The sequence below is a fragment of the Lepisosteus oculatus genome, chromosome 12 (genome assembly GCF_040954835.1).
Source record: "Lepisosteus oculatus isolate fLepOcu1 chromosome 12, fLepOcu1.hap2, whole genome shotgun sequence".
In the NCBI taxonomy this organism is placed as follows: Eukaryota; Metazoa; Chordata; class Actinopteri; order Semionotiformes; family Lepisosteidae; genus Lepisosteus; species Lepisosteus oculatus.
The window spans coordinates 7,936,922-7,951,139 of record NC_090707.1 but is presented as its reverse complement, the minus strand read 5'-3'; the positions used below and the strand labels follow the sequence as shown (position 1 = coordinate 7,951,139).

Sequence of the window (14,218 nt, the reverse complement as noted above, 5' to 3'; positions counted from 1 at the left end):
TGCGTGGCCGAGGCTAGTCATGGCGGACCGGAGAAAGCAGCACGTAGAGGCTATGTTAGTTTGGCTTTCTCCGGGGTACTTTCTCCTCGTACTGCTTCTTCTGCTTTCCTGCACAGCGGCGACGGCTGAAGCTGCGACCGGAGATGGTGCGTTCAGTGCCGGGCAGTCTGCGCACAGCGTTGCAGGTGCTGCCACCGTCGCCCGGAACATACGGTACAGTTGAATTACGGTGGGGGGCTCGGTGTCGGGATCGTCCCTATCAGGGGGTAAAAATGTCATGCGATGTCATTTAAAATCGAGGGCACGCAGATCCTCCGCTGCGAAACTCATACCAAGAAGTTATATAAAAAAATTTTAGCCTCGCTTTAACATACAATTGGGTCTTCCCGAGCCGTATAGTCTTAACGAAAATGTGATTTTGTGTAAACCTGTAAATGAGTGTTTGATGGCTTAATGAAGGCGTCTCTGTTATGTTTTAGGTTTTATAAAGCCAAAAGTCTTTTTACGATTAATTCTGCGAGCTACTTGTTTGCATGATAAAACCTAGTTCGACCCCAAAATGAATTGGAGCTCCGATTAACTGAAACAGAACTGGGATTGCAGCTGTACTTGGGGAATACAAATGCTTTAGAATGAAACGAGGAACACTTCAGTACACATGCAGAAATTGTGGAAGATCTGGAGGTCCAAAGTCCTCACAGATTCTTTAGATAGTCTTTAGGAGTCCTTTAAGTTCCCAGTGAAATTATATAGCCAGCAGCTACTGTATATCAAGCTGCAACTCGCAACTGGCAATGCCCTGAAGCTCAGCAGGCTCCTGGGAAAGCTGAGGTTGCTGCTGGAGAAGGTGTTAGTGGGACCAGTAGGGGGTGCTCACCCTGCGGTCTGTGGATCCTAATGCCCCAGCATAGTGATGGGGGCACTATATTGTAAAAAAGGCTCCGTCCTTCAGATGAGGCATAAAACCAAGGTCCTGTTCTCTGTGGTCATTACAAAATCCCAGGGCATTTCTTGAAAAGAGTAGGAATGTTACCCCAGGTGTCCTGGCCAAATACCCCTGTGGCCTTTACCAGTCATGGCCTCCTAATAATCCCCGTCTCTGAACTGGCTCCCTCACTCTGCTCTCCTCCCCACTGAGAGCTGGTGTGTGGGGAGAGGACTGGTGCACTGTGGCTGCTGTCGCATCATCCAGGTGGGGTCACACTGGTGGGGGATGGAGGGGATCCCCATTACCTGTAAAGAGCTTTGAGTGGAGTGTCCAGAGAAGTGCTGTATAAGTGTAAGGATGTGAGATTCCTGGGAAGATTCTCGCAAGAGTTTTACAGGGATTCGGAGGGCTGCTGGGCCCCAGGAACTGTGCAGAACGTGAGTGTGGGTGGGGACCCTGCCGGCGGGGCTTTGTACTGACGGAAGTGGGTGCTTTCCCCAGGTATCTGCTGTACGATGTCAACCCCCCCGAGGGCTTCAACCTGCGCCGTGACGTGTTCATCCGCATGGCGTCCCTGACCAAGACGCTGCTGCGGGAGGCCGGGGGCTGGGTGCTCGTGCTGCCCCCCTGGGGCCGGCTCTACCACTGGCAGAGCCCCGACATCCACCAGGTGCGGATCCTCTGGGCCGAGTTCTTCAGCGTGCCCAGCCTCGACGCCAACGTCCCCGTCATCGAGTACGAGCAGTTTCTCGCCGGTAGGGACTCTGGTTTCCTTCTGCCTGTCTGTTAAGATGAGCTTGTATCCATCCGTTGGGTAACTGCTCCATCGTCCAGTGCCTATCCCAGCAAGCCACAGGCACAAGGCAGGCTACGCCCTGGATGGGATGCCAGTCTATGACAGGGCACACACAGATGCAAACGCACACACACACACCAGGGCCAATTTTGCCTGTGTATTTTTGGACTGTGGGAGGAGACCTGGAGGAAACCCATATGAACTTGGGGAGAACATGCAAACTCCACACAGACAGCACCTCAGGCTTTGAATTGAACCCAGGGCCGCAGCACTGCAAGTCAGCAATGCTAATCACTGCACCACTGTGATGTCTGTTAGCCTTTATAGGTCAGCCCAGTCCATTACTGGAGTATAGCTCTCCTCCTCTGTCTCGGGAAGGTTGGAAGTATTGCTAAGGATAATCCTAGCTTTCTTTCTTCCTTCTGGAAAGCCTTATAGGAGTATAAAGCCATGAACCTCCAGATTCAGAGAGAGTTTCTTCCTGCAAGCTGTCAGACTACTGAACTCTACCCCTACCACTGGCTCACACTGATGGGTTTTTTCCTCTTCTCACACTGCTTGTTTGAGTTGTATGTCATTTAACTTGTTGTTGCTGCTTCTGTTGTTCTGTGTTTCTGTTCTGGTGATTCCTTAATGCCTTTCTATTGGAGCATACACACCAGTAAGCATTTCATTGCACTTGTGCTTATGACCAATAAACTGAACCGAACTTGTTTCGTTGGGAAATGAATTTGAATTTTCCTGATTCTGCCGAAGTGCTCGTACAGCCAGCCGATATTTTCGTGTCTCTGCTGCTGATGGCTCCTGCTCCACTCTCACCTGTCTTTGTTCCCCGGGACGCAGAGTCGGGGGGCCCCTTCGTCGAGCAGGTGTACGTCCTGCAGAGCTACGCGGAGGGCTGGACGGATGGGAAGTGGGAGGAGAAAGTGGACGAGAGGCCCTGCATTGAGCGCCTCATGTACTCCAAAGACAAACAGGGGTACTACAGGTATGGTTTGAGCCACAGCACCAGTCTTATGGCACCTAGACCTTGAAATAGCATTGTACAGTACGTGTCTGGGGTTCTGTCACCTGCACAAACAGACAAACAGTAAAGTACAATGTAAAATACTGTTCTTAGCCAATATTTTTCATTGCATCATTAGAAACATGCTGTGAGCAGGTCAGGGTAACTTATGTTCGGATGTTCACCTCCTGTCTTCCAGTTGCTTGTGTACTAGAAGTAAAGTGACTGCAGATTCTACGGCTTCATTCACCCCAGAGAAGCCTTTCCAGGTTTTCTGTTTATCCTGATTTGCGTGATCTATCAATGTGAGATTGCAAGTGAGAATTTATTGACCTAGAATCACTGCAAATGTTTGTGCTTGCACATCTTGCTTGGATTGTAGTCGTCACTTAGTTTTGTCACAGGGGTCACTGGTTCATCGAGGACTGAGAGAGCCCCCATCTGCTAACTCCCCCCTTCCCTCAGGGGCACACAGCCAATTATGTTCCACGTCTTGGGGAATTCGGGTCACCGCTGGTTGGCGGGAGTGTGGAACAATCTACCCAGCGATGTGGATGAAGCCTACACCTTGGCTTCTTTCAAGCTCCTCAGATCAGTTGGATACTAGTGGCCGAGCTGGCCAGATGTCCTTCTTGTTTGTAGGCGCTCCTGGTGACGTGACCCAGGATCGAACCCATGATCACCGGCTCGAGCTACACTTGGGCAAGCACCTTTACTGGCTGAGCAGCCTCTAAAGAGCTCCGGGGGTACTGTATTTTATTTTTTCAGTTTTTGCTGTTCAGCCTGATTTAATCCTTGGCCCTTCCTTCCTGTCCAGAGGCTGGTTCTGGGGGTACGAGGAGACGAGGGGTCTGAATGTCACCTGCCTGTCAGTCCAGGGCCACGCCTCCATTCTGGCTCCTGTCCTTCTGAAGAACACCACAGCCCGGTGAGTGGCTGTACAGTAGTGTGGCACTGGGGGGACTGCTCTCACTATCGGATAGATGCAGAAAATAAAGACACCCAACACCAGTCCTGGAGGGACTAACAAGTTAATTGATCTGATTATTGGTTAACCTGGACCAGTTAAACTAATTTACCCTGCTCTTTAAATGCTACTTATACTGATTAAGTCCTGTTCAGTTGTGGCCCTCCAAAGTCACGCTCCTCTGCCTGAACCTGAATTTTGATTGTATAGAAACTCTAAATTAGTTCTTTGTAGACCCCGATTTGAACATACCACCTGTAAGGGACATCTCACATTTATGTCGCTCTGTAGTTTGTCATTTACTAGGTTGGTTTTGATTGGATGAGGTGTTACAAAGCTTGTTGACCTTGGTGTCTTTTGTCTAAAAGCAGGTCTTACTGACAGTTATTTCTGTGAAATGTAAACAGGTTTACGTGGTTGTCAGGCAAGAAGCAGTCCTACAGAGTAGATCTGCCTCTTGTCCTCTTTGTGAGGACATGAATCATGAATTCTACAATAAGGGGTACCAGCCCACTTGGTGTTGAATGAGCCTTTTCTGCTTTTAGTGCTAAGAAACTTCAAATAGCAAAGTTTTATTTTTTTCAGGTCAGTGATGCTGGACAGAGCTGAAACTGTCCTTCATGACCATTATGCTGGGAAAGATTATTGGGATGTAAGTTCTGAAACATTAGTTCACTTTAGCTGTGCTGTTTTTGGTTTGTTTGGAAAGTTCTTTGATCTAGCATAATTTTTAATAACATTGTTCATTTAAAATTGTTCATTTTAAATAATTTATAATTCTAGACTGTGTGTGTCTAGAATAATTTTCTGTAGGTTTTGAAGTTCACAGACTTCATTAATTAGAAATAATGGACATTATAATGTTCTGTTTGCATGCATTAATCCTTGCAATGCATTAGTAGCATTTAAGGGTTAAATCTACGGAGTCCAAGGAAAACAGAATTGCATTTCACAGCTGGTTTCCCATTCCATGGAAAAATATAGAATACTATATTTATAATGCTATACTTCTAATGTTGTGGAAGGCATTTTCCAGCTTGAGTGCAAGGAATGTTGTAAGATTTCCTGAAGAGCATTTGGCTCCAGAACTAAATATATTCAATTTTTGTCCAGTTCCAATTAAAATCAAGCGTATGCTGTTCTAGGCGATATGAACCGACGGCATGGGAGAGAAAGAAATTGTTTGCTTTTCCACTGTTGTCTTCTGCTTCCAGTTACATTCCTACCCTGAAGATCGTGAGCCAGTTTCACTTGGAAACGTAGCGTTGAAAATGGTGCTGCCGTGTCAGCTGAGTAGCGAAGTTAATGGTGCTTCTCTGCCCCTAGACGCGCCGCAGCATGGTCTTTGCCAAGCATCTGCGGGTGGTTGGAGACGAGTTCAGAGCCAGGTACCTCAATTCCACGGATGAGAGAGACCAGACGGTTCACGGCGAGGACTGGACACAGATGAGAGTGAGTCTAGGCTGCTGGGTACTCTAGTGGCACAAGGCATCCCAGTCAGAGGAGTCTGGGAACCTAGTAATAATGCACAAATTCTATCACATTGTAGAATGAGGTTTTTTTTTCCTTAATGGTCCTTATTCCTTAGGAATTTTGGTTTCCTGCATTGCAGAATGCCCTACTGTTCAGTCTATTAAACTGTGAACTCAGAAATCAGAGCCAGCTGTGGTACAGAAACCAAGCTCCTCCAGGCCAGACATTACCCGTTTTTACCCTAATAAAGATCCAAGACCGTTATCCTCAATCGTCATGTAAAACTGCTTTTGGAATCTTAATTGAAGAGTCCTTACAGGCAGTTAATTGCTTTCATTTCTGTAGCAATTTTCTTTTTCCGAATAGTGTGGCAGAGTTGCTCCACGAACGTGGTCCTGTCTCTCCCTGCCCTAGGTGAAGCCGGGCACTGCGACAGGCGGCCCGTATCTTGGGGTTCACCTCCGGCGCAAGGACTTCATCTGGGGCCACAGGGAGGATGTGCCCAGCCTGAAGGGGGCTGTGAAGAAGATGCGCAGTATAATGAAGAAATATCGGCTGGACAGGGTGTTTGTAGCCACCGATGCAGACGAAGAGGGTACTGCCACAGTGTTCGCCTTAAATACACACTGTTGATCTCCCTCCCCAATTATTCGTAGTACTTTCTTTAACTGTGTGAGGGCCAGCTTATATCTTTAAATTATCTTGTAGGGCTTGAACAATTAACAATTAAGGCCTCCAGATTTCATTGGAATAGATGGGAAAATAAAATGCTATTACATTGTAAATGAAATTGAAAACTCCAAACTTCTTAATACATCTAGAAAGCTTTTCATTTTCATTTGCTTTTTTTCTTTATTCTTTAGTAGAGTTTTAAATCATTGAATTGTGATCTTTGAAACAATTTTAACAAAGGCAAGGTTCCAATTATTGGTACACATAATACACAAAACACTTCATTCATTTCAGGTTCTAGATATGACGGAATATGACCCAACCCTTGTTTTTTTTCCAGTTTTGGTTTCCATTGCACTAATCTCTTGTGGAAGAGATACTGCTGTAAAGGCCTCAGAAGGTTACTAAAAGTAGCCCATATGGATCCATCCTAGTGTGTTTGGATCCACCCAGTTAGTTTTACGTTATTTGCTTTATCATCGCCTGCATCCCAGTGAGCCCTTGAAAGAGCTGTTGCCTTTTCTGCTCTGTGTGCCCCCAGAGCTGGAGGAGCTGAAGAGAATGTTGCCGGAAATGGTCCGTTTTGAGCCAACGTGGGAGGAGCTGGAGCTCTTCAAGGATGGGGGCGTGGCCATCATAGACCAATGGATCTGCGCACATGCAAGGTACCGCCTCCTTCAGTCCCCTCCTCCTCTCCTCGTTTCTCCGACTGACACAGCGTTAGGCTGGACTACACCCCCGTATAGTTCTGCAAAAATAAGTCCTTTTATTCTTCTTCCTTCATTAACGTGTTTCTCCCTGAATGAAATAGGAGATTGGTGGGGGGGGGGGTTTTCTTGTCACTTTCCTTTTCTGTTTCCTGATTTCATCATTTAACGGCTTGGATATAAACAGCTGGAAGCATGTAGTGTCGCTTTTCTGTTCGTAGGTGATGTGGGTTTTGACTTACAGCTGCTTTCCTTCTTACCTTCCACAGGTACTTCATAGGGACGTCCGTGTCAACCTTCTCCTTCAGAATCCATGAGGAGAGGGAGATCCTTGGATTTGATCCCAAAACCACCTATAACCGCTTCTGTGGTGACAGCGAGACAAACTGTGAGCAGCCCACCCACTGGAAAATCATCTACTGATCTCCACGCCTCTTTACTTGAAAGTCCTCAGCAATGCTGGAGACGCAAAAACATGACGAGAGGAGTGTCCTTTTTTTATTGGTATACAGAGATTCATCGGCAGATGGCTATGAAGACCATCTTTTGCGCCAAGGTCTTTTTAAACCAACAAGAAGCATTTAATGCTCTTGGTCTACCTGACTGCTGGTACGTCCTCACTGAGTGAATCATGCAGTGCGTTCCTTCAGGGCGCTGGAACGGTGGAATGATCAGCACCAGATTTTAACATGAAAATTAAACAGCGTATTATTGCTGAATAGTCTAAATGAGATTCTCTAATAAGGTAGGCGTTTCTACAGGACCTTGATATAGTGTGTCTGTCCTAATAAGCGGCGGCGCCCTGCAGTGTCAGATGTCCATTTCCCCCCCCGAGTAAATGGAATTATTTTGCTCTCCACCCCTGGCTCTGAACCCTGGTTATAAATGTCAACTTTCTACATCTCCATCGCCACAACGGGCCACGTCAGACCCTGCATGATGCACAAGACCTTACTGCCACACATGGATGTTTGTGTTTGCTCTGCTTTGTGCTTGGTGGCGTTTACACTTTTCGGGCCCCTGTGTTGTAATGTCGGGTCTCCGTAGGAAGGCAAAGTGCTGGAATGACATCAGACCGTTTCTAAAACACTGAATCGAGGGCTGTGTGGCTTCAATGTAGACTATAATGGCCATGAAAACTCCGGAGCTCCTTGTGATTCGTTTATTGGTACAAAGGTGTTAACTAAATTTTTAAGATAAAAAAAAAATGGGATTGTTGACTGTTTCATGGATTTAAGTAACCATTTCAAGAAACTGAATTTTTAATCATGCAGGAAATAATGGCCAAATCCAGCCGCTCCTACTCAGGGTGCTGTGTTGCAGATGGTAAATGTGCTTTAACAGTCTAACTTGTGTTTTGTTGATTTGGATTTTTCACCACACTGCACATTGTATCCTGATGGACCTGATGGATCGGAGAATAATTTTAAAATCACACTCCAGAGTGTACATTTGTTCTTATAAACAAAGGCCGTCCGACACAGTACATAATACTGAAAAAATCCCTGACTTCGCAGGTTGTCTCCCTTGTGAGCATGTTTACAGTAATTGCCTTTTTTACACAGACTACACTAGAAGAAAAATATTTTGCCACATTTGTGTTACCTCTGCAAATTACAGTATTCACTTTTACAAAAATGAGATGGTGTAGCAGCTGAAATCTTAGAAAACAGAAGAATGGTTAGTAACCTTGCATAATTATCTGAAGTAATCTGAAAGTGTGTGGCGTGTTATGTATTAACCAGTTCAGTGTATACATATTTTGTTTTACATAAGAATGAAGCAGTGGTTTATACACCGTTGCCTGTCTGATTCCACTTTTTTTTTACTTTAGATGTAAATGGAATATTAGCTGTTTCTGCTCTGAGTTGCTGAATGAGGTATACACCATGTGTATGTCTTTCTGTTAACAGTATTTTTTACACTTGCACAATCCGATGTTAATACTGTACATGTATGGTCATCTTCTGCAGGAAATATTGCTTTAAATTGAAATTAAATGACTCTGGTTTCTGCAGTTCTACTCCTGCATTATGGTTGAGCATAAAGAATTACTTGATCCTCATGCTGTTTTCAAACTTATGTAATTTTTGTGTTTGTTAAAAGCGAGAAGCACTTCTCATCATTTACACCGGGAGTGTCCAATCCTGGTCCTGGCGGACTAATATGTCCACGGGCTTTTGATCTGCAGGATGAGAACCTTAAGATCAACCAACTGCTTGTCTTCTTTCATTTGTACCTGTCTTATTTTCTCGTGTTCATTCTAACTCTGCTCATAATGAACCGTTTCAATAAAGATTTGATTCAGTTCGTTTAAGCCGGCATCTTCTCCCAGGTCTTCGGCTGCTGGTGTTTTAAACAAGTTTAGAAAATGTGTGGCTGCCGTAGTCCTCTGGGTCTGGTTTGGATAGCCGGTTCACTGCATGATTTACCCCAGGACCCTTTGGGAAAATTGTAGATCCAGGTTTCCCTGGCCCAATCCTTGAGGCAGGGATCACAAACATTTCCTGGAGGGCTTGGTGTCATCTGCTTTTTTCCGCAATCGGAATTACCCAATTAAAAGATTGACTTAATTATTGTGTTGTTAGATATGGTATTTTAGAGTTCCTTTCTCAAAACATTCTCTTTACTGACAGTACAGGTTACCTGTGATATGCCACAGTGTTAATTAAATAATTAAAACAACTATGTAACTGCACAGGTGGAGTGTTAAAACAGAAGATAGTAGGCCCTCCAGGAACTGAGTTTGAGACCTCTGCCTGGAATCTATCATGTCCCTAAAGATGCTGCTCTTCATAGCAGAGATGTTAATTACACCAATTAATCTCTTTTCTGTAGCCTTAAGCAGTTAAACTTTGATGATTAATTATTTAATTCTCTTATCTCTGAAGCTGTAATTGAAGAGACGTGAAAGACCTACTGGTTTCTGGAACCTCTGGTTAGAGTATTTTATGATGTATCAAGGTGCCAAATTGATTTTAGGAGTCTGTACTATGTTTCCAGAGGTTCCTTACTTGAATTGCCCAGTTCGAGTGGAGGAGTAATTTAGTAGTTTTTTAGTAGTTCTGGAGGGCAGCTGCATCGGCAGGTGTAGGCTGCAAAGGAACAAGTAATAGATGCTGAAAAGAGAAGAAAGAAAACACAACGTTTCAGCTTTCATACTGGCCGGTTTAAAGATCATTTTGTATATTGTTTCTTCACGTATAATTAAACTTAAATTGTTCCACTTTTCTAACATGCACAGGTTAATAGCTCAGTGATTATAGGTGAAGCACCTGTTCACTTCTCCTGCCAAACCAGGAGCCATCTGCCTTGGTATCTCCATTCCATGCCATCACGGGACTTTGTTCCCTCCAATACATTTATTACTGAATTGATCCTTTTTTCGAATACTGAATGGCTTAATCAACCCAGGTGCTAAAGACCACTTTAGTGGAGCAAAAAACATGCTGGGGAAAGGAACGCATATGCCAACGTTCAGTAGCCTTTCTCCAGAGGAAAACAAGATGGATGGGAAGACAGCTGCTATGTATTATACTGTCTGTGATTGACATTCTATATTGGCAAGGATCTGGCGTTTGAAACAAATGTCGCACAATCCGCAGTGTGCTTGTACTGGGGGCATAGCCACGGGTGGACCTGGGTGGGCCTGATTGATCCTAGGCCTACCCAATTTTTTTCCCCCTTGTTTGCGTTACATGATTGATTTTTTTTTTCATTGTATGTGATTTGCTATTGGCTCGCTGTATCTTTTGTGGCCAATAAGAACATGATGTAAATATCGTGGGGCGGGGCAGGCGTAGCGGTAGCCTAATTGGCTTTCGTTGTCGTCAGACGCTCTTGGAGCTGTAAAGCGCTAGGTTTTGGTTTAGTAGCCAACATGGCAAAACAAATGCATAGATCTACGTTTTTCAAAAAGTCGCCTGTACATAACCAGTCCAGTCCCAAAACAAATAAGACACGTGAGATGTTACAGGCATCTTGGGTTTTTAAGAGTACAGCCTGGCTCCCCGAACACAAGTGTGTCTTGCGTGTAGCAGCTCGATACATGCTCGACCTGTAGGAGTTGAGCACGAAGAGGTTCAACAATTTCTCCTGTATACAAATTACAAGTTTTGGAATGCATGAATAACATTAAGATAATATTGACGGATAGATGCAAGTGTGCATTTTACAGATACTGTAACTATTCAGATCGCCTCTAAATGCCCTGCAGTATTTTAAGTGAACGACGTTTACAGATTTAAAATACATCCAAAGTATGTATTTGACGCATTTATTAGCAGACCATTCTTGCAATTAAAGGTACGATTAATTGTTGAGCATTGTAATGCGACTATAACAATTCAGTGTTAAGTCTTGTGGAAGTCACGAATTCCCACATTAGGTGTCTTTAGGAATCGAAAAGAGAATACTAATTTCGTGGGTTTCATACAAATTTAAAAGCATCATGAAGGATCAATCAAGATCTTCAGAACTCAGTTTTTATTTTCATGGTGCCTCACTCGACCATGAAACCTCTGAAACCTATACGTGCACGTTCTTCTGGTATGTTACGCTCAAGTCCGCTTAATATTTAAAGGCAAGGTAAAAGCTCCGTGAAGTTGCCCCACCCTCTACAGACAACACAAACGATTAAACCCATCTCATTCGTCAGTGCTACGTTTGTGCCGTTGAAAGTAGTGTTTGTGCTGCTTTCGTTACCGAGATACAGAGCCTTGTGTTTCCGGTGATCATATGACCATGCACGGTGAGTTTGATCTCCAATGACCCCGTCTGCCGAGTTCAAGCGCTCTGTTACAGTTTAGCTCGTACCCTTAACATTTTAAAGACAATCAATATCCATAAACATATGAGTCTCCTTAGATGTGAATAATAATAAGACAGGACGCATGCCAACAAGTTAACCATCTATGACATAAACCTGTGGTTGTAATGTATGTAAAATCACCGTGATTGTAAGATCTATGGTTTTTATTTTCTAAGGCACGTTTTCCTTTACTTTCCCTATCATGACACGCTGTTGCCAAACACGTAACTGTGGGATACCTTCGCGACATGAAATAACCAGATAGGACGTGTCGCGATATATGGACTTTGTGTCGCAACATGCGTTCAGCATATCCTGTCAGAGTATCGCAACATATGTACTCCATCTCGCGACATAGGGGCGGGGCATGTTGTCGGGGGTGGGGGGGGGGGTATGTCATATCGTGATATACCGGCTTCATGTCGCGACATGGGTGTGACGGTTTTTTTCATATCACGATATAGGGCGTTTTATGTCGCGACATGGGGCGGGGCATTTTTGCCGGGGGTATGTCATATCGCGATATATGGGCTTCATGTCGCGACATGGTTGTGGCCGATTTTTGTCATATCGCGATATAGGACCTTTTATGTCGCGACATGGGGCGAAAAATTGTTGCCGGGGTGTGTCATATCGCGATATGCGGGCTTTATGTCGCGACATGAACGCGGGGGCATTTGTCATATGGCATATGTGGACTCCGTGTCGCGACATGGGGGTGGGGTTTTGTCGGAGGTGTACGCCATATCGCGATATATGGACTTAATGTCGGGACAGTGGAGCTATGACAGTGATGCGCCAGTCGCAATGGGTATCACAATGTGATCGTGATGCGCGCACTCCTATCGTGACATGCTATCGGATTCGTGAACGCGCTCTTTGCTATTCAGTTTTGACCTCAGTGCGACTTTGATTGATCAGCAATTGGAAACCAATGGATGTATTACTGTATATCCAGCGTGCTCACACAGCACACACGGTTAACCGGGGCTACAGTATTTGGACCAAGAAGAACATCCTCACCTGTGTATCTACATGTTCTCGGAACTTCCGCTGTGGCGCTGTACCCAATCAGAGTGTCGATTCTCACTCTTCACCCAATCGCGACCCGAGCTGTTCGGGGGTTTAGCCAATCACGGGTCTGAGAGCTGTTCAAGCGAGCAGCGCCAGGTGGATCGGCTTGTTTACTGTCAATGAGAATCTATTTTTAAAATGCTTTGCTTACTTGCAAAAAAAACTAAATCGGCTTATTTTTTAACGTCTTTATTGATTCACAGTGTCCCATACTCTTCGAAATAAATACATTTTTTATTTGCAATATAACGGCATCCGCTGCTTTCTGTAATGAATACATGGTATTTTAACATTTTTAATCGTACATTTAAGGTAGGGGAAACACCTTCTGCTTTGTACTTCAAAAATGAATAGAAATGTCTATGATCATTATATTATTATGCTCGTGCTTTCAATTTTGTTTTTTATTGTTAAATTATATCGATCTTGAAACTAATACCTAAAAATGTGAATACGGGCTCTCGTGTTGTACCAGCGGTAATTTGGAAACTGTTGTCTCTTCACCAATGACAGGAGTACACAAGCAATACATTTTCGAGAACATGGTTAAAAATTAAAAGAAAACACCTCACCCAATGAACTAACATAATAACAACTCCTTAAATGTAAGACTGTTTATTCGCGTAAAGGCTGCAAAGTCTGGGGTCAACTGATCAAAAGATCACAACTGAAAGATCTGGAGGTCGTGACTTTGCTGCTTTGTACGTCACAGAGCGACGTCACAGTCAGGAAAAGAAGGCGCTTTATTGAAATATATTGAAACATCCACCCCACCCGAGCAGACAGACTGGGAAAACAAATTGTCCCCATAAGGTTCCGCTAATTCTGCTGTTTGATTATACCGCTCGAGGATTACATTGTAAATTGGAGGGGTGCCCCTATGTTGTCAGGACGGCCAGTTAGAGCCCGTGCCACCCACTTTTACACAGGCCCACCCAAACATCAATTGCTGGCTACGCCCCTGGCTTGTACTACTGCATTTTTTCATGTTTTTTATATTCTTATTGATTTACTTTAGTTTGATCTTTGTATAATACTACAGCCTGAGAAATCGAATGGTCTTTTCCCCCCTGTAATGGAAGGTTGCATAGCCTACCAGAGTTTAAGGGAACGCAGAAGAGAAGAGAAATAAGATCACTTTTTTAGCCATATACAAGTTCTTGCATTAGGAATTCGTCTTTTTTCGCATACCCCAGCTTGCTCTCCATGAGGCACGCAGACAGGGAGAGAAGCTGGGGGTCAGAGCGCAGGGTCAGACATTCAGACTCGCTACCTTCGCGTAGCGACCCCAATTAAATATTTCACCATCTTTCTATATTCGCCCTATTTCACGTTTCTTGATTACAATGTACATTTTGCCAGTACTCTCGGTTAGAGGAGTTTTCTCATTTTGTTATATTAACCTCACAAGTTTTGATCTTCAGGCGTCGCACTTTGCTTTGTACAGATACAGATACAGATCCGTGTCCTTTTCTATGTCTCATCCTATACCATGCGATGCACTGTTTCAGACTGACGGTTTTATCTGCAGAAAAGGCAGAAAAAAATATCTACTTAATTCAGTAAGCACTAAAGACGACGATTCTCCCGGTTCCCCGACTTGTTTGCTCTCCCTCGGTGTCATGACAACCCACTTAAGACATGAAAATCGCGATGGTTTCCGCTGCCTTGCCTTGTGACTTAAAAAAAGAGCGGCTAAACCTGATTAGGCTAAAGCGCGGAGGCTTTCGTGTACTTTTTCGTCTATTTTAAATTTAGCATAAAATTTGCCTTAATTGCCGGAGT

General features: G+C 44.3%; 1 protein-coding gene across 2 annotated transcripts; it reads left to right on the top strand.

The window, feature by feature from the left end:
- On the top strand, nt 1–8,871 carry pofut2 (protein O-fucosyltransferase 2). Of its 2 annotated transcripts, none has more exons than XM_006636297.3 (9): nt 1–213; nt 1,430–1,683; nt 2,568–2,712; nt 3,548–3,658; nt 4,283–4,349; nt 5,024–5,149; nt 5,585–5,765; nt 6,384–6,507; nt 6,819–8,871. In XM_006636297.3, the coding sequence occupies exons 1-9, from the start codon at nt 20–22 to the stop codon at nt 6,970–6,972; spliced, it is 1,356 nt and encodes a 451-aa protein (XP_006636360.3). In that variant the 5' UTR covers nt 1–19; the 3' UTR covers nt 6,973–8,871. The 2 variants fall into 2 exon arrangements, with proteins under 2 accessions (XP_006636360.3, XP_015213752.2); XM_015358266.2 differs by having other exon boundaries at nt 100–185.
- The last annotated feature ends 5,347 nt before the right edge of the window (nt 8,872–14,218 follow it).

Bases quoted from the DNA above. Each gene is read 5' to 3' on its own strand.
- pofut2 (XM_006636297.3), top strand. From the start codon at position 20: ATGGCGGACCGGAGAAAGCAGCACGTAGAGGCTATGTTAGTTTGGCTT. The intron at 3,659-4,282 runs GTGAGTGGCTGT...TATTTTTTTCAG, and splicing joins CTGAAGAACACCACAGCCCG to GTCAGTGATGCTGGACAGAG. The intron at 5,766-6,383 runs GTACTGCCACAG...GTGTGCCCCCAG, and splicing joins CACCGATGCAGACGAAGAGG to AGCTGGAGGAGCTGAAGAGA.